Source organism: Rhincodon typus, chromosome 28 (genome assembly GCF_021869965.1).
Source record: "Rhincodon typus isolate 14 chromosome 28, sRhiTyp1.1, whole genome shotgun sequence".
NCBI classification, from domain to species: domain Eukaryota; kingdom Metazoa; phylum Chordata; class Chondrichthyes; order Orectolobiformes; family Rhincodontidae; genus Rhincodon; species Rhincodon typus.
Genome location: NC_063359.1, coordinates 4,424,960 through 4,451,858, shown reverse-complemented (window position 1 = coordinate 4,451,858; position 26,899 = coordinate 4,424,960). Strand labels below are relative to the sequence as shown.

The following is a 26,899-nucleotide window of genomic DNA, read 5'->3' as shown; positions in this document are numbered from 1 at the left end:
AAAATTCACAAACAGGACTGCCCAGGCAGCCCCAGTGCTTCTGCCTGCTCCTGCCCCACAGACCTCACCTCTTCCTACCTTCACCCAGTCTCTTCTCCCCGGCCCAGTCCCTGCCTACTTATATCCACAATTCCATGGATGCTCTATGCCAGTTCCAGAATTCCGGTTTGCAGGCTCCAGCCACCTCCTCTTTACCATGGATGCGTAATCCCTTTATATACCCCTCCCCAACCAGGATGGCCTCAGGGCTCTTGCTTCTTCCTGGAACAAAGGCCTGAACCATCACCATCCACCACTGTCCTCCTCTACCTGGCCGAATGCGTCCTCGCCCTGAACAACTTTGCTTTTAACTCCTCTTATTTTCTTTAGGTCAGAGGGGTGGCCATGGTTCCACGCATGGGCCCCCATTATGCCTGTCTCTTTGTGGGGTACATGGAACATTCCTTGTTCCAGTCCTAATGCGGCCCCCACCAACAACTCTTATTCCAGTATATCGATGATATCATTGGTGCTGTCTCCCTCTCTTGTCCAGAATTGGAAACATTTATTAATTTCGCTTCAAATTTTGCATGCCGGTTTCACCTTCACCTGGTCCATCTCTGACTCCACTCTTCCCTTCTTCGACATCTCAGGTTCCATTTCAAAAAACGCCAGAGTTCTGAGGAATGGTCACTCGATCTGAAACATTAACCCTGATTTCTCTCCACAGGTGCTACCAGACCTGCTGAACTTTTCCAACAATTTCTATTTTTGTCTCTGATTTACAGCATCCACAGTTCTTTCGGTTTTTATCTGCTCTATGATACCCAGTTTGGGTTCTGCCACGGTCACTCAGCTCCTGACCTCATTACATCCTTGATTCAAACATGGACAAAACAGGTGAATTCCAGAGGTGAAGTGAGAGTGACAACAGCCCTTGACATCAGGCTGCATTTGACCAAGTATCAAGTATCAAGGAGCCCTAGCAAAACTGGAATCAATGGGGATCGGGGCAAACTCTCTGCTGGCTGGAGTCATTTCTGGCACATAAGAAGACGGTTGCGGTTGTTGGGCGTCAGTCATCTCAACTCCAGGACAACTCTGCAGGAGTTCCTCTGAGTAGTGTCCTCGGCCCAACCACCTTCAGCTGTTTCATCGATGACCTTCCCTCCATCATAAGGTCAGAAGTGGGGATGTTTGCTGATAATTGCATAATGTTCAGCACCGTTTGTGACTCCTCAGATACTGAGGCAGTCCATGTTCAAATGCAACAAGATCTGCGCAATATCCAAGCTTCGGCTGACAAGTGGCAAGTAACATTTGCACCACAAAAATGCCAGGCAATGACCATCTCCAATAATAGACAACCTAATAACCGTCCGTTGACATTCAAGATCCTTGAAGTTACTATTGACCAGAAACTCAACGGGGCTTGCCACATAAACACAGTGTCTACCAGAGCAGGTCACAGGCTAAGAATGCTGGAGCGATTAACTCACCTCTTAACTCCCCAAAGCCCCAAACTCTACAAGGCACAAATCAAGAGTGTGATGGAATGCTCCTCATTTGCCTGGATGCAGCTCCAACAACACTCAAGAAGCTTGACACAAGCCAGGAAAAACAGCCTACCTAATTGGCACCACATCCACAAACATCCATTCCCTCTACCACCAATGCTCAGTAGCAGAAGATGCACTGCAGAAATTCACCAAAAATCCTTAGACAGTATCTTCCAAACCCACGATCACTTCCATTTGGAAGGGCAAAGGCAGCAGATACATGGGAATACCACCACCTGCACATTCCCCTCCAAGCTACTCACGATCCTTACTTGAAAATGTATCACAGTTCTTTCACTGATGCTAGGTCAAAATTCTGGAATTCTATCCCTAACAGCATCGTGGGTCAACCTTCAGTATGTGAACTGCAGTAGTTCAAGAAAGTTCACCACCACCTTCTCTAGGACAACTAAAGATGGGCAACAAATGCTGGTCAGCCCACAATTCCAATGTCCCACGAGTGAATAAAAAAAGACAAGAGCAGCAGGTACGTTTGTTGGAAACACTAAGCAAACTGACTCAAAGGTTGCAAGACTGCACCAAAGCTGTTTGCAACATGCTGCCTCTGGCGTGTGAGTATCTCGATGCTTCCATGGACAGGTTCCCAGATGCCAGGGAGAACCAGGTCCTGCATTCTCAGTGTCTCCTAGGTAAATGCATTGACCTGCATTCCATCACTCCACCAGTGGTTCTCAGTACCAGCAGCAAGGTGGCAGGGGCACCTCACTCCAGGTACTACTTCCTCACAAGGAAACAGGGCAGTGCCAACAGGAATCTGAGAAGGCATACATACAAGTCCCCCTGAAGCATTTTCTCAGATCCATGAACAAAACTGCAGTCACTGTCACTGAGTGTGCTCTGACATGTCGGTGACTGGTGTCCAAGATGGAGGTCTGGTGGATCAAGCGGTGAGATGGAATCACTAGGTAACCATTCTGACTTCCATGCTGAGAATTGTTGCTGACTATTTTCTAGACGGTTGGGTGAAATAGAAACTGCACATCGATGAGGTGAGATCAGCTAATGAGATTGAATGCATTCAATACATCTCTTGCCACTCACTTAACACACCATTCAAAATTTGGTTGGAAAATGGGACCTTTTGCTCTCAACATCAGGAGGTTCTTCATTAACCATCTCTTGCAATTTCCCCAACTTTCTCACTAATGCTAAGGTTGTTCAGTGCCCGGGAAGAATCTGTTCATAGCTAGACTGGAGAAACTATGACTGTTGTGCCCCTTGGAGCAGAGAATGTTACAGTGAATTGAAACAGAGGTGCCAAAATTACGAAGGAATTTGTTATTGCAAATAAGGAGAAATGAACTCCACTCATGAGAAAAAGAGTTCAGAGCGGAAAGGCTGTTTTTACACAGCGACTTGTTATGATCAGGAACATATTATAAACTTACTGGGAGCTGATTCAACATTGTTTAAAAAGAGAATTAGATAAATATTTGTTAAAAACTATGTAGAGAACATTGGGGAAAGAGAAGGTTGTGACACTAATCATCTAGTATGTTCACACGACATGTTGGTCTAAAGACCTCCTTTGATTTTAAGATTCAAAGGGTGGCAAAACAAAACTTCTTGCGCTTTACCTGGTTAAAATAATCAATGTGAAAAAAGCACATTCGAATAACAGCAAGCTAACTCACTGCAAGGCAAGTCATGTTGCTGCTGTACAGGACATTGGTTAGGCCACTTTTGGAATACTGCATGCAGTTCTGGTCTCCCTGCTATAGGAAAGATGTTGTGAAACTTGAAAGGGTTCAGAAAAGATTTACAAAGATGTTGCCAGGGTTGGACAGTTTGAGCTAAAGGGAGAGGCTGACTAGTCTGGGGCTATTTTCCCTGGAGCATGATAGGCTGAGGAGTGACCTTATAGAGGTTTATAAAATCACGAGGGGCATGGATAGAGTGAATAGTCGAGGTCTTTTCCCTGGGGTGGGGGAGTCTAGAATTACAGAGCAAATGTTTAAGGTGAGAGAGGAAATATATAAAAGGGACCGAAGGGATAAAATTTTCATGTAGAGGGTAGTTGCGTGTACGGAATCAGCTCCCAGAGGAAGTGGTGGACGCTGCTACAATTACATTTAAAAGACATCTGGATGGGTATATAAATAGGAAGGGTTAGAGAAATAAGGACCAAATGGGATTAGATTAATTTAGGATATCTGGTCAACATGGACAAGTTGGACCCAAGGGTCTGTTTCCGTGCTGTACAACTCTATGACTTAATATTAGCCCCCAACACACTGGTATGAACTGAGGATATGGACGGTAAACCAGGGTTTGCTGATGAACAGTATATGATTACTTTGAAAGAATTACCGCGGGACCGCCACCAGGAAGGACCATACCCTAAGTTTAAGTTTTCTAGTGCTGATCGATTGTCTTTTCTGACTATCTCACAGCATGAAAATATTTTTAAAAAGATTCAGCAGCTCTTGAATCAGTTAAGTATAAAGAATAAATACGTAAATATTTACTGTGAGGCTCGAAGAAGACGGCTGTTTCACTCAGCGGTATCGAAGTGAACGGCCGCAGGTTCAGCGATGTGCTCGCCTCGTGCCAGAAACGTTTCCCTCGCACTGCCGCCATTCCTTGGGCCCCGCCCACTCGGGCAACGGCCGCACGGAAAAAAATCACCTTGTACGTGACGTCACGCTGGGCCACGTGCCCCAGAACCCTGGGACCTCATTGGCCAGCGGGTTCCGGGGCGCCAAAGAGGCGCTTCGGCCGCGTCCTCCCTGCGCGGCGGAGCGCGCTCCCGGATACGCTCTGATGTCATTGGACGCGCCCCCGGCGATCCACAACGTCACCGGCTGCATGGTGTGCCCTCGTAGAGCGCGACCTCGTCGTCGTGGGCGGCGGCGGCGAGGCACGATCGTGGCAGTTGCGGGGCGGCCGCACCTTGGCCGACGGTTGAGTGCGAGCGACGGTGGCGGTGTAGGAATACCGTCGCGGCTAAAACCCCACCGTTTCCAAGGCTGCCTGGATGTCGGTGGTTCAATCGTTTGGCTTGGGTAGGGTACCTGAGGTGAGCTTGTTGGAGGGAAGCAGGGCGACGGCCATGTTCTGTGCGGGTGCTCTGGGACAGTGAGAATCGGGCAACCCAACAAGGATGCCACCGTTTAAGAAAATACCTTTAACCATACAATCGTTGCGGATATAATTGATGTAGAACCGTAGCTCGTGGTTAAGTCATTGTGAAATGTGTGTGAGGGCGTGAGAAATTCATGTCTGTCCCCGAGGCTGAAGCCACGAGGGAGGGCGAGCGGGCTGGCCTACTTGGGATCTTTCCCGCTCGGGAGTTGGAGGATGGCGCAAGGCCTCGGCTTTACATATTCGGTGAAATCGGTAAAAATCCTGGACGGAGTATATGCCTGTGTGGAATCCGCTCGTGCCCCGAGAAGCACTTGTTAGCTCAGATAAATTATCCGTGAAGTTTATCCAGAATGGATCATTTGGTTCTTTTCGGGGCGAACAAAACGAAAAGGAATGCTGTAGATGTTGGAAATCTGTAAAGGTGAAAAGAAAAGTCAGCATTTGTGGTTAAAGGAAAACTTTACTGAAGTGACCCGCTACGTGATTTCCATCGTTTTTCATTTCATTCCAAAATATGTGATTTTCCCGAAAGTAACGAAGTTTCCATTATACATAAGGTACCAAAATCTCTGCCAACATTTATATATAAACCGTCTGAAAACATAAATTAGGTGAATGATTTGGATGATTAATTGAACATGTTAAACTGATGCTTTGATCACTTGTTGGTACTCCGAAAAATCAGTGATTTAGTGAAGAACTGGATTTAAATGCATAATTCGGAAAAATACATTAATTGCTATTAACGGCGTTGGAGACGTGGGTAAGCTAAATCTGTGCTGCAGAATCCTGAATGCTTTACTTCTCGCTTAAAATCTGGACAGTGTCCTCGATAGATTCAATTGGAGGTTGCCTCATACTATGTTAGGGGTATAAGTGGTCTCTGTATGTCAATTACAACGTTGTAGGTGGATTTATGAACTTTGATTCTTGATTGTTTACCTTTGAAAGATTTATCTCAAATACTTCACTTCTACTTAAAATGAAGTTTTTTTCACATATCAATTCTTCATGAAAGCTACTACATTGTTTCAGAATGACCCAATTTTCTTCAAATAAAGTGAAGCATTTGTTGGCCTTTCTGTCTTGGGAAGTGCATTAAAATGCTCAATTTCAACAACATCTATGGTACTGGAAGCTTTTAAAGTTATCTGAAAACTGCATGGCTCATTTTGATGCAAAATGTGTTTTGCTTCAGTTTTGCCAAGCTTGCATTTATAAATCATCAATAACACAGAACAACATCCCAAAGTGCTTCAAAAGGCAAATAGGAATTTCAAGCAAAGCAGGTTATAGAAGGGGTGATCAAAAGGTTTACTAAAGAGGTAGATGTTAGGGTGAGTCACTTAGTTTGAAAGGAGTTGAGGGATTGAAGGAAATTGTTCGTAAATCCAGCTGCAAATGAAGAAGTGAACTGGAGAATGCTGCAAACACAAAGGCCAATCAGATGAACCCATGGGTTCTGCAGGAGGTTGTAGGGCTAGAGGAAGTTAGAGAGAATGGAGGAATGAGGTCTTGAAGATATTTAAATTGGGTCTGTTATAAATTTTCACAATGCATGCTCCAACATAACTATGTAGCACTCATAGTTAACCTGTTTGCCCTATCCAGCAGCTCTTTCCTAAACCTTAGTACTCTGCTTCCCTTTCAGGATTATATATCTGTAAAATTTTCCTATAGATCTTCACTCTTTTATTAGTGTTTAATTTATTGTCACTTCTATTCCAGCAACACCCACCTTGAAGATGTTCTGCTCTTCTCTCAGTTGGGATTTCTGTTTACCTCTTCTGTCTTGTTCATCTTTATTAGTTTCTGTTTCCCGTATATTTGATCAGTTTTCTACGAAAATTAACTTGCACAGCAGTTTCTCCTTCTGCAACTATCTCCCGGTCTGACTTACTCCATATGGATTCCAAATAAAATTTAATCCTTCATATTTCACGTTCACCCAACATTGCAGAAATCCCCCAAGATATTTAGCATTCCTGAAATTGTTGCTCTTGCTCCTGATGACAGCTCTGTTACTATCTTTACATATGCTGCCAGACCTACTGGGTATTTATAACATTGTTTTCCGTAATTGAGAAGCATATTTTGTTTCTCTCGATGATTTTTCAATGTATCAAAAGAAATCAGCAAACACCTGTGGCATGATTCACCCTGCGAGGTCAGTTAGGACTCTTTGATTTTTACTCCTGCCAGGAAGGTTGATGGAAGTGGAACAGGGAGGAAATATTTTAGAATTATGATCTTTGCAGAGCCAGGCTGGTGTTTGATTGTGGGTATTTAAAAGATTTGTTCTCATATTTTTGTCTTGTGTCTCCCACAGGTACTGATGTGAAAGGGGCTTGCCAGGGTTCTGGAATGGCATCAGGGCACTTATGAAACAGATAGCAGAGCACAGTCATTTCTTACAAGTGCACCCCCAACAGCAGATACCCTTAAACTTATGGACCTTAGCATGAGATTAGGAAGAAACTGGGTGAAGAGTAAGTCCTGAGTAGGCAGGAAGAGGTGAGAGAAGCAGTTTTATGCAGTCCCCCAAGGAGTATTGAGAGCACACGCAGTCATTATAAACGGAATACTTAGCTACGAAGAAGGAGGTTCTACCTTGACAAGTAACTGCAAGTGTGTACCCATAAAATAGAGTTTCCTGAGACAGTGTAAAGTCGTGGACTGAAAACGATGGAGCTCATATGCCATTGTGGCACAGAGCTTTACGCATAGCGCCTGATGGATTTAGCCTGATCTTCAGCCAACAGTAACCATGTTCCGTGGAAGTTCTCCAAGTCTTCACCAAATTAGGCATTGGTCTTTAACACCTCCTCAATTCTGTTATAAAATGTCTGGATGGCATACAACTACCAATGCTATCTTCAAGAAACAAAAATAGCTGCAGCACTGTATGGTAGCCTATTCTGAACTTCTAGTTCTGACTTCCATCTTCTGCAGCCTGCATGTACTGCACTACTGCTGTCATTACCTCAGACCCGGTTGTGTTTTTGTACTTGCAACCAATTTTAGCTTTGGTTTCCAATCTTGTTTCAGTATTGCTTTTCTTCAGAACTCAGTTTCATTTCTCAGGTTTGTTTTTTAAATTAATCCAGTCTCAAAAATACAAGCTTCAAAACCATGGATTCCATCACAGAATACCGTGTAAATTTGGATTTACATGGATCAGGTTATCTTGATGTCATCCATAAGACCATAGGATATAGGAGCAGAAAGTAGGTAGTTTCACCTGTTGTGTCTTCTCCATCATTCAATGAGATCATGGCTGATTGGATAATATTCAACTCTACTTACCTGCTTTTATACCCTTGATTCCCATACTGATTAAAAATCTCTATCTCAACCTTGAATATTCTGAATCACAGTCTCCATAGTGAAGAATTCCACAGGGTTCACTACCCTCTGAGCGAAAAATAATTCATCCTCATCTGTGTCTTAAATGAGTGATGCCTTACTCTGAGATTATGCCGCCGTCTTCCTAGACTCTCCTAGAAGGGAAAACAGTAGCTCCATATGTGCCTTCTCAGGGCCCCTAAGAATCATGTCTGTTTCCATAAGTAGCCTCCCATTCTTCTAAATTCCAATAGGTATAGGCTCAGCCTATTCAATTTCTCCTCATAAGAAAATGCCTCCATACCTGGTATGAGCCCAGTGGACCTTCTTTTGACTGCTTCAAATGCTACTATATCTTTCCTTAAATAAAGAGACCAAAATAATGTTCTAAGTGTGGCCTGCCTTTTGAAACATCACATACTCCCAAGTATTTAGTTCCTGCTTTTATTTACTTGTATCCATGTGTCCAAATGGCTATAAGATTATACTGGTTAACCTCCATTTGTACAGTTAATCAGTTTATTTTGTTCCAAATACTACATGCATTCAAGAGTCATTTTTCTATCTCTCTTTGATCCTGTATGCTGCTTTTTAATGTTTGCATCATAGCCTTCTTGCCCCACTCTGGGTATCATTATCTAAATAACAGTCCTGCATCACTGCTATATTCTTTTGCTTTATAAGCCAATGTATCCCTCCTTACAATCCTCTTTCTCACCTCCCCCTCCATTAGATTAAAGCCCTGTCTGGAGCCCCAGGTATTTCATTCACCAGGATATTAGTCCTGGCATAGTTTGAGGGAAGCCCATCCCAGCAGAGCAGCACCTTTTTCCTCTAGTACTGGTGCCAGTGCCCTCCACAGACACCCTCATCGGCTTAGCCGAACTCGTCCTCACCCTCAACAACTCTTTCAAATCCTCCCACTTCCTACAGACAGAGGTGATGGCCATGGGTACCCGCATGGGCTCAAGCTATGCCTGCCTCTTTGTAGGTTACGTGGAACAATCCCTCTTCCGTACCTACACTGGCCCTAAACCCCACCTCTTCCTCCGTTACATTGATGACTGTATCGGCGCCGCCTCGTGCTCCCACGAGGAGCTTGAACAGTTCATCCACTTCACCAATACCTTCCACCCCAACCTTAAGTTCAACTGGACCATCTCTAATACCTCTCTCTTCTTCCTGGACCTCTCTGTCTCCATCTCTGGCAACCACCTGGAAACTGATATCCATTTCAAGCCCACTGACTCCCACAGCTACCTAGAATACACCTCCTCCCACCCACCTTCCTGCAAAAATGCCATCCCCTGTTCCCAATTCCTTCGCCTCCACCGCACCTGCTCCCAGGATGAGGCATTCCACTCCCGAACATCTCAGATGTCCTCGTTTTTCAAGGACCACAACTTCCCACCCCCCTCAGTGGTCGAGAACGCCCTCAACCGTGTCTCCCACATTTCCTGCAACTCATCCCTCCCACCCTTTCCCCGCAATAACAACCAAAACAGAATCCCTCACGTACCACCCCACCAACCTCCGGATCCAACGCATCATCCTCCGACACTTCCGCCATCTGCAATCCGACCCCACCACCAAAGATATTTTTTCCTCTCCACCCTTATCTGCTTTCTGGAGGGACTACTCTCTCCGGTACTGTCTCCGCAACTCCCTTGTCCGCTCCACACTCCCCTCCAGCACCACCACACCCGACACTTTTCCCTGCAACCGCAGGAAGTGCTACACCTGCCCCTACACCTCCCCCATCACAGGTCCCAAGAAGACTTTCCACATCAAGCAGATGTTCACCTGCACATCTGCTAATGTGGTATACTGTATCCGCTGTTCCCGTTGTGGCCTCCTCTACATCGGGGAAACCAAGCGGAGGCTTGGGGACCGCTTTGCAGAGCACCTACGCTTTGCTCGCACTAATCAAATGCACCTCCCAGTCGCGAACCATTTCGACTCCCCCTCCCATTCCTCAGATGACATGTCCATCCTGGGCCTCCTGCAGTGCCACAACAATGCCACCCGAAGGTTGCAGGAACAGCAACTGATATTCCGCTTGGGAACCCTGCAGCCCAATGGTATCAATGTGGACTTCACAAGCTTCAAAATCTCCCCTCCCCCTACCGCATCCCAAAACCAGCCCAGCTTGTCCCCGCCTCCCTAACCTGTCCTTCCTCCTACCTATCCCCTCCTCCCACCTCAAGCCCCACCCCCATCTACCTACTAACCTCCTCCCGCCCCCTTGACCTGTCCGTCCTCCCTGGACTGACCTATCCCCTCCCTAACTCCCCACCTACACCCACCTTCACTGGCTCCATCCCCGCCTCTTTGACCTGTCTGTCTCCTCTCCATCTATCTTCTCCTCTATCCATCTTCTATCCGCCTCCCCCTCTCTCCCTATTTATTTCAGAACCCCCTTCCCCTCCCCTATTTCTGAAGAAGGGTCTAGGCCTGAAACGTCAGCTTTCCTGCTCCTCTGATGCTGCTTGGCCTGCTGTGTTCATCCAGCTCTACACCTTGTTATCCCATATAAACGGAATCCTGTTTTTTCCGACCAATCTGTGAGCCATATAATTAATTTTGCTTGACTTTATTTTCCTTGTTTCAGTTTGCCCATGGCTCAGGCAGTAATCCCAAGTTTATTATTTTAGAAATTCTCCTTTGTAATTCAGCTTCTAATTGTTCAAAATCTTTCAGCAGAACCTCCTTTTTAGTCCTAACAATGTCAAGATACTGATGGGGACATGACAACTGAATCACTGCTCTTGCCGTCCTCAGCCCTGAGGAAATGTCCTCAATTCTGGTACTGGGCGGGCATGACTTTGCGGTCATGCGCACAAATGCAGAGAACAATATCTGTCTGCTACCACTGCTATACTCCTGTTGCCTCCTCACTTTGAAATTGTTCCCTGTACCATGGTGCTGTGGTCTGTTCGCTTTTCCACTCTGCAGTCCCCACTCCCATCGATCTAGCTTGCAAGAACCTCAAAACTGTTGTACTGTTACAGGGCCTGTTCAAGAGTTATCCTTTTAAACCTGTCTCATCTGCAGTCACACACTTCTGTCTCTGACCACCGAATTTATGCACACTGCACCCATGTGGCATAATGCCTGCCGCCCGGACTTCAGCAACTGTGATCCAAAGTTGCTCCAACCGCAAACACAGGCTACAGGTGTGTTCACTCTGAATCACGTTGATGTCGAGGCGTTCTGACAAGTTACAGCAGCAATTCATCACATGATCTGCCAACTCTTATCATATTTTATTAATCACTCGGAGCCCTGCTGCTTACCTTTTATTGTGATCATTTTTATTTGTCTTATTCCTTACAAGAATAAAAATTCCTTACAAGGAAAAAAAACAAGACTAGAGACCCATACATAAATCAAAGTTCTTAAAGACTGGAAATACTCACCACCCTACTCACCAATCAACGGCTTTGTTTAGGCAAAAGCAAAAAATTACCTCTTTCCTTACTATGCTTAACTCCTTAAAATACTCAACTTTGGAACCCTATTGCAAATAGTACTTTCAAGTACTAAGTCAAACTAAGTTGGCTATCTATTTACCTGGCAACCTGTAACGAGTGGAGTTCTGCAAGGATCAGTGCTGGGGTCACACTTATATGTATGATATATATAAATATATATATTCAAGACTTGAATAAGGAAAGTGAATGTGCTATAGCCAAATTTGCAGATTACACAAAAATAGGTGGGAAGTCAGGTGATGAGGATGACAGTGCTGAGGGATACATACAGATTGAGCGAGTGGCAAAAAGTTGGCAGGTGAAATAGGTGGAAAAAGTGAGGTTACACTTTGGCAGCAAGAATAGAACTGCTGCATGTTACTTAAATGGGGAAAGTCTGCAGAGAGCTACAAACAAAGGGATATGGGAGCCCTAGTGCATGAGTCTCAAAAGCAAGCATCCAAGTTCAGCAGATAATAGAGAAGGCAAATAGAATATTGGCCTTTATTTCAAAGGAAATGGAATATGAGAGGTTTTGCTAAAACTATACAGGGCTCTAGTCAGACCACATCTGGAATAAAGGGAACAGTTTGGGGCCCCTTATGGAAAGACATACTGGCAGTAGTGACAGTCACAGTAAGTTCATCATCTTGATCCTGGGTGTGGAGGGACTTTTGTATGATGACAGGTTGAGTAGTTTGGCCCTGTACTCATTGGAGTTTAGAAGAATGAGACATTGTAGACACTACTTTATTGAAACATATAAGACTCTTAAGGGACTTGACAGGGAAAATGGGGAAAGGTTATCTCCCTTTGTGGGAGACTCTAGGACCAGAGGGCATGATGTAACAGTAAGGGATCACCCAATTAAGATGAGGAATGTCTTCTCAGTGGGTAGTGAAACTGTAGAATTCTTCACTGCAGAGGGCTGTTGAGACTTGGTCATTTTAAGTGTATTCAAGGCTGAGATGCACAGATTTTTAATCAATAAGGAATGAAGTGTTGTGAGAAAAAGGCAGGAAAGTGAAATTGAGGATTATTGGTTAAGCCATATATAATCTCATAGAATAGTGGAGCAGACTCAATAGACTAAATAGCATACTACCGCTCCTACATCTTGTGTTTTTTTTTCAAATTTACTCATGGAACATGGGTATCACTGGCTGTGCCATCATTTATTGCTCATCTCTTGTCGCCCTTGAGAAGGTGCAGGTGAGCTGTCTTCTTGAAATGCTGCAGTGTATATGCTGTAGGTAGACACTTAATGGCATTAGGGAGGAACTTCCAGGATTTTGACCCAACAATGCAGAAAGAATAGCAATGTATTTCCAAGTGACTGATGGTGAATAGCTTGGAGGAGAACTTATAAGTGGTGGTGTTCCATATATCTGCTGTCCTTGTCCTTTTAGATAGATTGATCGTGGATTTGGAAGATGCTGTCTAAGAAGATTGTACAGTGAATTGATGCTACAGTGAATTTTGGAAGTGTATCTTGTAGATGGTACACACTGCTGAGCATCAGTGGTGGAGGGACTGGATGCCTATGGAGCAAGTAGGCTGCTTTTGTCATGGATGGAGTCTAGCTTCTTGACTGTTGTTGGAGCTGCACTCATCCAAGTAATTAGAGAATATTCCATCACATTCCTGACTTATGCTTTGTAGATGGTGGATAGGCTCTGGGGAGTCATGTGATGAGTTAGGAGTCATGAATGGTGTTGCACAATGGTGCAATCATCAGCGAATGTCCCCACTTCTGACCTCATGATAGAGGGAAGATCGATCATTGCTGAAGCACCTGAAGATGGTTGTGCCCAGGACATTACCATGAAGAACTCCTAAGCAGAGATACCCTGGAGCAGACCTCTAGCAACCACAACCATCTTCCTATGTGCCAGGTATGACTCCAGTCAGCAGAGATTTTTTACCCATGATTCCCATTGACTCACATTTTGTTAGGATTCCTCGATGCTACAGTAGGTCAGAAGTGGCATTGAGGTCAAGGGCAGGCATGCTCATCTCACCTCTGGAATTCACTTCTTCTGACCATGTTTAAACTAAGGCTGTAATGAGGTAAGGTGCTGAGTGGCTCTGCGAAATTCAAACTGTGCGCCACTGGGCAGGTTATTGCTGAGCAGGTTCTGCTTGATAGCACTGTTGTTAATGGTTTACATCACTTTACTGATCATGAGTAGACTGTTGGGGTGGTTATTGACTGAGATTGATTTATAGAGTCGTAGAGCTGTACAGCATGGAAATAGACCCATCAGTCCAGCATGTCCATGCCGACCAGATATCCTAAATTAATCTAGTCCCATTTGGCCCGTATCCCTCTAAAGCCTTCCTATTCATATACCCATCCAGATGCCTCTTAAATATTGTAATTGTACCAGCCTCCACCACTTCTTCTGGCAGCTCATTCCATGCACGCACCATCCTCTGTGTGAAAAAGTTGCCTAAGAAGGTCTCTTTTAAATCTTTCTCCTCTCACCTTAAACCTATACCCTCTGGTTTTGGACTCCCCCAGCTTGGGGAAAAGACCTTGGCTATTCACCCTGTTAATGCTCCTCATGGTTTTATAAACCTGTATAACATCACTCCTCAGCATCCAACGCTCCAGGGAAAATAGCCCCAGCCTATTCAGCCTCTCCCTACAGCTCAAACCCTCCAACCATGGTAACACCCTTGTAAATCTTTTCTGAACCCTTTCAAGTTTCACAACATCCTTTGTATAGCACAGAGACCAGATTGCACACAGTATTCCAAAAGTGGCCTAACCAGTGTCCTGAAGAGCTGCAACATGACTCCCAGCTCCTAGACTCAATGCACTGACCAATAAAGACAAGCATACCAAATGCCTTCTTCATTCTCCTGTCTATCTGTGAGTTCACTTTCAAGGAACTATGAACCTGCACTCCAAGGTCTCTTTGTTCAGCAACACTCCCCAGGACCTTACTATTAAGTGTATATGACCTGCTTTTGTGTGTACAGGACATACCTGGGCAATTTTCTGCATTGTTGGTTAGATGCTAGTGTTGTAGCTGCACTGCAAGAACTTGGCTATGGATGTGGCGAGCTCTGGAACACAAGCCTTCGGTATTATTGCCAAAATGTTGTGAGGGCAAATAGTCTTTGCAGTATCCAGTGTCTACAGTCGCATCTGGATATGATGTGGAGTGAATTGAATGTCCTGAAAACTGACACGTATGATACTGGAGATCTCTGAAGGAGGCCGAGATAAATTATCCACTTGGCTCTTGTAGCTGAAAATTGTTGCGAATGCTTTAGCCTTGTCTTTTGACAGATCTGCTCTGCTCCCCCATTATTGAGGTTGAAGGTATTTGTAGGCCTGCCTCCACTAGTGAATTATTTAATTATCCACCATCATTCACGACTGGATGAGGCAAGTCTGCAGAGCTTAGATCTGATCTATTGACTCTGGAATCATTTAGCTCAATCACTTGCTGCTGATGCTGTATGGCATGCAGGTAATCCTGATTGGTAGCTTCACCAGCTTGACACTACATTTTTAGGTATGCCTGGTGCTGTTCCTCCAATGCCATCCTGCACTCTTTGCTGAACCATGATCAGTCCCCTGATTTGAAGGTAACGATAGAGTGGGGGATATGCCAGGGTGAGGTTGCAGATTGTGTTAGAGCTTGATTCGGCTTCTGCTGATGGCTCACAGCAGAATGTTCCCGTGCCCATGTTTGATCTAATGTCATGAGACTTCATGGTCTGGAGCCAATATTGAGGACTTCCAGATAACTCTATCCCAACTGTATCTCACTGTGCCGCCGTCTCTGCTGGGTCTAACTGCCAGTGGGGCAGGATCTGTCTTGGGATAATGGTGGTGGTATCTGGCACACTGTTTTCAAGGAACAGTTCTGTGACTGTGGCTGTGTCAGGGTGTTGCTTGACTAATACATGAGACAGCTTTCCCAATTTTGGCACTAGACCCCAGGTGTTATTAAGGAGGACTTTTCAGGCTCGACATGGCTGGTTTTTGCCATTGTCATTTCCAGTGCCTCGATCACTTGCCTGTTAGTCTGTTTGATTTTATTTCTTCTTTGAGACTTTCTGGTGATTGTTACAACCTAGTGGCGAGCTAGTACATTTCAGAGGGCAATTAAGAGTCAACCGTATCCTGTGGATCTGGCATCATATGTAGGCCAGACCAGCTAAGGGGACATTTTGTTCCCTAAAGGACATTAGACAACCAGATTGGTTTTTCCTGACAGTGATTTCATTGTCATCATTAGACTTTGAATTCCACCATCTGCCATAGCAGGCTTTGAACCTGGCTCCCCAGAACATTACCTGGGTCTCTGGATTGATAACCCAGCCATAATACCAGTAGGCCATCGCCTCCCCTTTCAAATGGTCTTACAGTTCCTTAGAAAATTTGGCTGGGAAAGTGATTATGGAAAACAAAGAAATAGAAAATACTTTGAACAAATAACTTGTACCCGTCTTAACTACAGAAAAAGTTAAACGTAAAGATTAACATTAGGGGCAAAAGGGACAGAGGGAAGAACTTAAAACAATGATTAACCCTAAGTACGAACACTTTTACCTCAGTGTGAAAAGAATCCATGTTCAAGTCCCCCTTCAAGAATACATGTCTTGTTCTATACAACTTGTATTCAGAACTTAGATTTTATGGCTCCAGTATAGCAAAGCTAAATTTATGTTATGCCACCTTGATAAAGTCCTGTGCCTGAACTGATTGCTCCCGCTTAACATGTTGACCCCTTTCCAGCCAATTAACTTTAGTGAGAGGGAAGGTTGACAATTGTAAACTCTGAATACCTTGCTTCTTCGTTAGCAATTTTTCTAGCTAAGTACGACTTGCCGTGTCAACTACTATACATATGTTGTAAAATAAATAATTTAATTTCTAAAGAAATTAGATTTTTTTGAAATAGTGATAGATAAATTTTGCTGTCCTTACAGTTGGTGTGCCCAAGAACTTATCATCTTCAAGTGACAGTTGGGGAATCACAAGTCTGTTACTTACACAGACTTATTAAACTTTTCAGTGTTGCTACAGAGTTTATGTAGTGTGACCCAGTTTTTCATGAAAGTTGAATACTATCATGTTTTAGGGTCGTAGCTTTTAAAATTTGAACACTGTTAGTGATGCCACCAGTAGGTGTCTCTTAGAAAACTATCCCTATGTATTATATGCAGATCTGCATGTGTATATGTGATTTTGATTAATACTTAAAATGCTTGGCAACTTTGGATCAGCATTCACAGAGAATAACCAAACTGTTACTAATTTATGTCCCTCCCTTATTTTGAACCAGGTTTTACAAATTCTCAGTTTCCTTATAACGAACTAGATTTACCACAACAAATTCTATCATTTGGAACAGAACAGTGAATGAATAAGAAAACATTCTAACAAACTACACTAATGAATTTTGTTTTATAGATCCTTAACTTCTGCTACAAGTGTTCCCAAGTAAGAATATTGTGGGAAGCCATCTGTAGAACATTATTTTAATCGTGAGTCAATTAGAATGGTATTCAAAATTGAATGAGATCGACGAGTACGTTTTTCAGCCAATTAAATATTCTATGATTAAATAATAAAATGGCTGTTGTGGAAGAGAAGTTTGGAGGCTTTAATACCTACACAGTGCAACATGTGGATTTAGGGGAAGAAAAGGATTACAGGATAAAATGATAGTAGATGTAACGTTATTTACTATGTTATTTATTATCATTTACAATGCTATTTTGTTAAAGTTACTGCAAATTTTACTGAACCTTTATGCAGGGGAAAATCGGTAATTTTCTGCAGGTGTCTAGGTATTTTGAGAATATTCATCTTCCAGTGAAATCATGCCAATTTCACAAAAAGAGTGAAGGAAATAGTAGGTCCTGATAGTAATTGTGAATTCTTATAATATTATAATACCCCTTATGGCAACCATCATTTGAATGAACATTGTTTGCTTAAACATCTTTGATTTAGTCACCATAAAAAGTCACAGCTCCACCTTGTCATCAGATATAATGCTGCTCCTTCATGCTGTGGTGCTTAACCTCCCTCCAAGTTCAATGATGCAGATAGATTGAAGGACTTTGGTGTGGCTTTTTTGAATAAGAGAAGGTTGATACAAATATTCTAGAACACACGAGGAGCCTAGATTAGGTTAGGGGTAGAGTAAGGAGGAAAAACTGTACACACTGGTGGAAGAATCAAGTTCAAGAGGGCACAGATTTAAGAAGTTGTGGAGATGAGAAACATTTGCATTCAGCAAACAAAGATATGGAATGTACATCTTGGAAGTATGGTAGACGCAGGTTTAATCAAGGAATTCAAGAAGGAATTAGATTATTATCTGAATGTGCATGGAGAATGCTAGCATAGATATGAGAAGACAGATAGTCTCCTGTATGGTGACAGTTATGTGAATTCAGTATTATGTAACATTAGTTGCACTTATTGTTGTAAATCCATCACAATGTCAACAATGTAAAAATTATTATAATGTTTTGCTTTTCCCCCCGAACAGGAAAATACCAATATGGCAACATCTGCTGATAAAAGCCACAGTACCATGTGGGCACGATTTCACAGTGAATCACCAAATAAGGTTGTGAAATTGCTGAGAAAAAGTAAAAGTATGGATACATTGCTGGAAACCTCAAATTGGACACTGAAGGATATCCCAGAATATGATACAGTTGGGACCTTACTCCCGACATCCTTACCAACAGTGCCGCTTACAAAATGGGAGGCTCTCCTTCATCAGCATGGAGAAGACATTTTCTCACATCCTAAAAGAAACTCCACTACCAGTAGGAGCTGCCCATCACTTCTGTGCAGGCCGGAATCTGCTGCAGACTTTACAGTACACTGTGTTGTCCAGTCACGCAGTGCAGGTTAGATTCTATCCCTCGCAGTGAGAGTTTGGAAATACTGAGAAGCTAAAAAATCTAAATATTGTCAGGTATGCCACAAAGAGTTTTCTATGACAGAGAACTATTTGTGCATTACAAGCAAATTAAACATATTTATATACTTCTGATTAATATAACACTTCAAATTCTTGGAACCTGCATGACATGAACTTTTAGACCAGCTGTTCACATATATTTTGATCAAAGTCTTATCATTTTTATAAAAATTTGGTTTTGTTTTTCTCTTTCACATGTTAAATTAACACACATTTCAGGAAGTGAAATATTGGAAGTTCTCTTGAAATAATTGTTTAGTGGTCGGAAAATCTGTATTCTTTCAAAGTGCATAAATTTGCATTTCAAAAATTGAACACAAAATGCAAGAATACTTCAACAAATTGGTAAGGGCGGGCCAGAAGTTCATGAGTAACCATTAAGTGTAATTTATTTATTGGATATTTATTGCATTCTGTAGACCAGAACATGCTACTGTCGATTCCATCTCAATGCCGTTTAATATTTTTGTTTTTGGTACGTGTTCGTTGCTTGAAAGCATGGCAAGCCTTCCTAAACAAACCGACCAACTTAAGATAAAGTTTTATCAGTGTTAGTGATTCTGTCTGTTGACTGCATTAAAATTTGCACATGACTTTAGAATCTGCAAACTGCTTTAACAAAGTGGTATTGGAAATACACTGGTGCAATTTAACCTATTACTTGTATTTCATAGGCATTCCAAGTATTTCCATTCAAGCTGACAATGTTTCTAGTGATGAAACAAATCGGTAAGTAGAAACTGTTTATTGTAGTAGCATATGCCTTGTGCCATTGTTCATTGTGAGATGGAAAATGTGTTTTCTTGTAGCATGTTGCTAATTCAACAAGGACTGAGAATTATTAATGATTACAATAATATGAAATCCATAAATGAGTGGTATTTTTCTTTCCCTTTATCTACACATTTAGGTTTCATTCCGTAACAATTCTTGATGTTGAGAATATGCAGCAGTTTTTTTCAAGATGTATCTGTCAAAGGTCAATACTGGTTAACAATAATTGGTAGGAATCTAAATACAAAGGGGGCACTCTCGGGCTTTGTAAACACTGTGGAACAATGCCAGATTTTGACCAAATTGGATTGGATGTCTTCAGCTTTAGCAGAAATGTGAGTTCGGTGGCATGCAAAGTCCCTTTTATGTATAAAAGCAGAATATAGGCATTGCTAAAAGCCAACATTTATTATCAATCTCTAAATGCTTTTAAAAAGGACCACCTTCTTAAACCACTGTTGTACAAATGTTGAAAGTATTCCCAGATATCCTCATCCACTGTTTAGTAGGGAGTTAGGGAGTTGATTCTAAAATCATGCAGGAACAGCAGTATATTTACAAGTTGGAATGGTCTTTGACTCAGAGGTGATAATGTTGGCATACATCTCCTGCATTTGTCTTTCTTCATGGTGGAAGTCACATGATTGGAAATGCTGCTGAAAACACCTTAACAACTTGCACGGTGCGGCAATGGTGCACCAAATTGACAGAACTGAATGTTTAAACTGCTGGACAGACAGTGGAGGGCAGAGACCTGATATTTGTCACATGGGGATTGAATATGTCCAAAAAGTTGCTACGTGTCAATTTCAAGCAGTTTTGTGGTGGAAACTTTAATAAATTTTCTCGTGGAATTTTGGAGCTGGTCACCCCATTAATTATGCACTGTAGCCCCACAGCGCCACTATCATCTTGTGCTTACCAATAGCAGAAGCACTGCCAGTTCTCTCTCTAATGTCTTTTTGGTGCACAGACTTCCAAGGTCCATGTGCAGCAGTGACTTCGCATTGGCATGTGAAGAACTATGGAGTTGCAATGCAGCTTAGAAGGATCACTGCTCACTACTGCCAGAACCTTCCAGGATTCCTGCCACCAACGCTTTAGTTCAATCCCAGCTGTATACCAGTTGAAATGCTGCAATCCAGGACTTGCCTTTCACAGTTGCAGTTTGTCAAGAGTTGTCCCAGAGATGGCCAACTGTGATGATACCCCTTATTTGCTAACAGAGATAGAGTGGGTAGTTGAGAGGAAGCCAAGGAGACCACAGCAGTAGATCCTGTCAATCTGTTGCCACCAGGTAAGTGCAGAGGAATGGCCAGAAATGCAGGAAGAAAGTTAATGACCTTTTGGACTCCAGAAACATAAGCATCACCATCTTGTCTTTGCTAACTCATTTTCGTTCTAACTCTCCTGCTGCATATATCTCCCACCAAAGCTCTGTGCCAAATATTTTCATTATTACATGCAGCATCTTCCCTCTGTAGCTATCACCTATACTATCTCTCCAAACTCCTCTGTCACTCCTTTAGGATACCTCACCATATTTCCTCCACCTGCACTAGCACTAACAACTATGCCAGCCACTTTCACCTCACTCAGTTCCTCACAGTTATCTTGAAGGAAGCACCAGAAAGCCTGTCTCCTGCACTCGCACCGGCTCAGGTACCGACAAGTCAGTGAGTAATTTAACTGGATCAAACTTGAGAACACATTCTGGTGGGCACTTCACAGGCATGTCTCCATGGCTGGTCGAGGAAGAAATCCTTCACGTCGCTGGCACTTGGAGGATAGCTGGAGACCAAGCACCTGCTCAGCTGCAGGCAGGAGGAGACCTCATGATGTCAGCCATTAATAACTTCATCAAAATGCTTAAGCTGAAAAAGGAGCAGAGGGCAAATTTGTCTGAGAAATTCAAAAAATAATCAGTGTTTGGAAAAGGCCTTTAAACCATCTGTGCTGTGTTGGCTCCAACATGCATGTGTCTGATTGTTATGGGCAGTTTGGCTACTGCCATGATCCAGTGTGTCTCCTCAGTACGGATACAGACGTGCACCTTGTTGCTGTAGCCATTGGTGCTCAGCACCAACATCAAGGCAGCAGGCAGTCAGCCACATAGAGGCTACCCCTCCCCCACTAAAAGTCTCCTCTCAGCACATTCTAGAGGTGCCCTGCCCTTCTAGTTCCACCCTGCCTGCAGTACCAGATTCTGTGCAAGTTCATTCTGAGAAAGGAGAACATGCAGCTGGCCAGGGCACTCTCAGTATACCTGGGCTGTCTCCCCACGAAAGTCCTCAAGGTGACCCACCCAAAACTCCATGGTCAACAGGCTCCATTATAGTCAAACAGAAAGTGCTTGAGAAACTCGGCAAGTCTGGCAGCATCTGTAGAGAGAAGCAGAGATAACATTTTGAGTCCAGTGACCCTTCAGAACTGAAAATAGCTGGGTAAGTGTCGTATTCATGCTGAAGACAGGTGGGGTTGGGGCTGGTGGAAAATAGTGTACATGAAGATGTTGAAATGTCAGGCAACTGGAAGTTTTTTTTACATACAGAGCGTAAGTGTTCCCTAAGTGATTACTCAATTTGCGTTTCATTTCCCCAGGCTCCATTATAGTGCAGACTCCGTCAATCCCTGCTGTTGATCCTAGGACAGCACCTAGATCAATTGGGAGGGAAAGGAAAAAAAAACTTCTGAGAACACATGATACACAGATGAAACTTCATTGTAAATCAGTTATGACATTGGTAAATATGTGTTCACTTAAGAATCAGCTGCATGATTGACTCATTTACTGCAGCTACAAGGATTTAAGTAGTGAAGCTAGCTATCTTTAGTGACAAATTATGTTCTAGTCCTATCAGAAGAATAGCTATTCTTTGTGTAGCATTCATAGTAACATTGTCATAACTGAATTAAGGAACATCACATGTTGTGAGGATGCTGTAACCTTAACTTTTATTAAACAACAGGAAATATGAAGTAAGGACAAGCTGGTACTCTGCATTTACAGTTGGGATTAGCCAGGGGATGCTGGCCTCAAAACATTTCATCAGTGAAAACTGATTTCACACAACTCAGTATCATTAGAAGTGGTCACCAAAGAAATCTTACCAGGGATGCTACAAGCGACGCTGCTACACTGTAGGATAGTGAAGACGATGTTACTTCTGATGAATGGCCTTATTTTTGTATGGTGAGATATGTGGCAGAATCAGGCAACAAGTAAGCAAGGCAGGAGGAAATCCCATGTACAGGACCCTGCCCACAAAGCAGAGTGCTAATTTTCACCATCGGCGTTGTCTGGGGCAAATGTCAGCAACTGTGCAGGACAGGTCTGACTAATGGCGCTTGTCCATAATGACCATTCAAAGATGCGGGAGTACAATGGATGCCACTGATTTCTGGGATATCTATTGAGTAGCAAGTTGTTCCAGGAATGGTTTGTAACAAGATGAGGAGGAAATTGACATGAGAGACACTATAGGGTGTGGTAATAATTAATGAGGCGAGTTTGGTAAGATAAGCCAGGAGAACATTCTAGGCTTGTTCAACTAATCCTCCAAAAATATCGATGCAACTTGGACATAGCCCAGCAAAGAGTGAGATTCAGTACCTGCTCTTTCGATCAGCTTGGGCCATTCAGCTCATGACTTCATTACAGCCTTGGTTCAAACATGGACGAATGAGCTGAGCACCAAAGGAGAGATCAGAGTGACTGCCTTTGATATCAGTGAAGGTACATGTGACCAAGTGTAGTATCAAGAAGCTCTCGCAAAACTAGGATCACTGTGAATATGGGAGAAAACCCACTGCTGTTTGGACCATAAGACAATTAGATATGGGAGCAGAATTAGGCCATTTAGCACATTGAGTCTGCGTTGCCATTTGATCTTGGCTGATATGTTTCCCAACCCCCATTCTACTGCCTTCTCCCTCTAACCTTTGATCCCGTTAGTAGCCACATAAAACTGTGACTGGCAGAACAAGTTAAAGGCTAGGCATTCTTCAGTAAGTAACTCACACCCCGACATGCTGTCCACCATCTACAAGGCACAAGTCAGGAATGTAATAGAATACTCTGAACTTGTCTGGAGACTGCAATTTCAACAACACTTCGGCAGCTTGACAGTATCCGGGACAAAGCAGCCTGTGTGATTGGTACCACATCCGCAAAACATTCTTAGTCCACTGACACACAGCAGTATACCATTCACAAGATGAAATGCAGAAATTCACCAAGACTCCTTAGACAACACCTTCCAAACCCATTATCACTACCATCTCGAAAGAAAAGGGCAGCAGATAAGGGGATCACTACCACCTACAAGTTCCCTTCCAAGCCACTCACCATCCTAACTTGTATTTATATTGCTGTTTTGTCAGTGCTGCTCAGTCAGCATTCTGGAATTCCCTCCCTAACAGCAATGTGGGTATAGCTACAGCAAATGGACTGCAGGAGTTTAAGAAAGCTACTCACCAGCTCCTTCTTAAGAGCAACTTGAGATAGATAATAAATGCTGGATTAACCAGTGACACCCACATCCATAAATGAATAAACTAAAAGACCCAACTGATATCTGTGCAGCTCCCTTACTATCTTACTGCTACTTCCCTCCTGGTTGTATTGGAACCATAGGATTAACTGTGACCCACTCCACCAGTGTAAAGGTGTGTGGCACCCCGACCCTGACCGCTGTTGCTTTTGGGGGATTTGATTTCAGAGTTACCTAATGTAGACAGTCAACCATTTGTAAGCAATGTGTCAGTCTCACTAAAGTGTGAAGACAGCTTTCTGCTTTCTTGCCAAAGTGTTAGTGAACTCTTCCCTGGATCTTCCTCACCCTTTTCTGGTCCATCTTTCATCTGGGGAAGACGGCTCCTTGACAAGGACTGTAGCGATGACAACTGCCTTCTGCCCCTCAGCACTTGTTGTTATACTCTATTTCTCAAGATTAGTAGCATACGCTGTGCCAGTCACTTGTCTGAATGCTTTTGACCAATGACCATGGGGCACGTAGTCATGATGCAAGATAACCGTTGTCGCCTTGCCCACCTCCATTTACAGATTAATTTTCATTCCTTCTAGGGAGAAGAGTTTCTTATTTTCCCAAACACTGCATTTATAATCAGAGTAATGTGGTACCCAATAGATCTTCACCTTTGCAGGAGGCTATTGACTACTGTAAAGCAATTAAATGAGGTTTCATTTCACACAGGCAACACAAAATATGGAATACTAAAATAACTTAGAGTGACCCCAAATTTCCAACATCACCTCAAGTCCTTCACTGTGTTCAAAGCTCCACACTGGTATCAAGCGATGCCCTTGACTGAGTGCTGGACCCCCTGACTGATGATGGTACCCCCTTGACTGAGGACAGGTCCCCTTAGACGTTAGATGTTGATTTTTTTTTTGAAGCACATTGCAAACTGCAGGTGTGATATTGACATTGCACGGATGCCATACAACAACATGCCCATCCTTTGACTGATCATTGCTGTGTTAAAAGGCAAGACAGGGCGGAAGTACTGTGAGCCTCTAAGCTCTGAATAACGCAACAATGCACAAAAAGGCAAGGCAGGAATGGTCTGAGCATTGAAGTGGGCTAAAGTGAGTGAGTGTAAAGAAAATCAGTGAGATTCTTGAGGTGCAGCCTGTTCCTATCTCTGCACTGGATGCCTTTCTCAGTGCACAAAGCATCCTGGCAGCAACATTGCAGTGAAGGTGACAGTAATCCTTGATATGGTTAAATGTATTGTAAGTAAATTGGAGGACTGCCCTGATTATGTAGTGAGGTTGGTGCTTGTCCAATGCCAGCCTTCATGAATGAGGGATGCAGGCTTTCACTTTCTGTGGAGTATGTCAACCACGTTAGGGAATGCTGCCAAGACGGATGCACAGAGAATAACCAGCCATCAGGTAACTGCTCAGATTTTCATGTCAGGAATTGTCACTATCTAGTTTCCCTCCACTATCTGAGAAAATGGCAAATTTCATATAAATGAGGTGAGATTACATATCAAGAGATGTTAATGCCTGCAAATAGGCCTCTTGTCACTCATTATCAAGATTCTCATCTAGCCTTTAAAATCTTATGGGCAAAATCAGAAATTTTTTCTCAACATTGACAAACTCTTTTCCAATCTCACCATGATTTCCCAGCTGATTTGCTACTGCCTACATGTTTAGGGGGTGGGAAGACTCCACCCAGAGAGTTGAATGTAAGGCTACCTTCACTGTTGCATTCCTATTTCTCTCAGCTGTGAAGAGAAGGGAAGGGTATTAGCAGAATTGGTTTGTAACTTTATCAGAAATCAAGATCAATTTTGAGATTGGTTCTTGGAAACACATAGAGATCTGTCTGTGACTTGAATTAATATTAGATTGTATGTAGCTTTTCTGATTTTTCAACATGGTACAAATGATACTTTCTATTTACTTTTAAAATTCAAAGCGTTTAATGAAGTAAACCTTTTAAGATGAGAAACTGCTCTCTCTTCCTGTTTTGCTGTTCTTTTTATCTTACTTAATTTAACATGCCTTCTTAAGTTTATTGAATAAATTATAATTTTAACATTTAAAGCTCCAATATATATAGCCAGCAGAGTCTGTCATGTTAACAAGGTGTAGAGCTGGATGAATACAGCAGGCCAAGCAGCATCAGAGGAGCAGGAAAGCTGATGTTTTGAGCCTAGATCCTTCTTCGGTCTAGGCCGGAAACGTCAGCTTTCCGGCTTCTCTGATGTTGCTTGGCCTGCTGTGTTCATCCAGCTCTACACCTTGTTATCTCAGATTCTCCAGCATCTGCAGTTCCTACTATCTCTGAGTCTGTCATGTTTGTTTGTTTACCAAAAATTGACTTTAGAAAAAAACCTTAACTCTGGAACGGTAGCTCCAGGCACCATACCAATTCAAACCAGACATGTTGCACCCTATTGAGAGTTTTGGCGTGAGAATATTTTTAACACTGCATGGATCAGGAAAATAACCAATGTCATCAAAGAAATCAAGTTCCTCATACACTCCTGGTAAATGCTTTTAGTCTTTCACAATGCACCACATTCATCAAAATTATTTTGAAAATCAGAAATGTTGTCCTGTTAACAATATAGGAAGTAATGCTGTTTGGTCTCCTGCATGCCTTTAATTGGATCTAGTATATTTAATATAATGCTTGGCGTAGAAGTTATATGTATTTTCTGCATCTCAGGTTTGCAGATGAAGAGGAGAGTTGTTCTCTGCAAACCACCAGATGTACAGACGATAACAGTAAAACGCAAGTGGATGTAAATCAAAAAGATGAATTCTTCTCTTGGGCTTTGGAACGGTAATGTCATATTTATGCAAATATATGGGTGTGGATGCTTTCATTATTTCATCAGAACTTTAATGTTGAACTGTATTGGCCATAATGACACTATTGCTGCATAAAAATCCACATTGTCCTTGGTCATTAAGTTTGAGTATTTTGATTTATTTACTTGAAGTAAATAACTTATAAATAAAAAGTTAGGCCTTGTAAAGCAAAACTGTAAACACAGGCTTTAATGTACCAGAACTGAACTTTTTTATTTATTTATTCCTCCAGTGGTTCAGAAAGTATATTTTCTGGTCCACCTTCGAGCCATTCAGAATAGAAAGATCCATTTTGCACTTGTTATTCTAAATTCAGTAGAAAGACAATTAAAG

General features: G+C 42.8%; 1 protein-coding gene across 2 annotated transcripts in view; it reads left to right on the top strand.

The window, feature by feature from the left end:
- Window positions 1-4,375: 4,375 nt before the first annotated feature.
- The window catches only part of LOC125486404, a 53,972-nt gene continuing 31,448 nt past the window's right edge, over window positions 4,376-26,899 (top strand). The window contains exons 1-5 of one of the 2 annotated variants that reach the window (XM_048613826.1): window positions 4,376-4,578; window positions 16,902-16,975; window positions 17,992-18,361; window positions 19,110-19,164; window positions 26,421-26,537. In XM_048613826.1, coding sequence (XP_048469783.1) covers window positions 18,004-18,361; window positions 19,110-19,164; window positions 26,421-26,537 — 530 coding nt within the window. In that variant the 5' untranslated portion in view covers window positions 4,376-4,578; window positions 16,902-16,975; window positions 17,992-18,003. The remainder of the gene's footprint in view (window positions 4,579-16,901; window positions 16,976-17,991; window positions 18,362-19,109; window positions 19,165-26,420; window positions 26,538-26,899) is intronic. The other variant, XM_048613825.1, reaches the window with a different exon arrangement.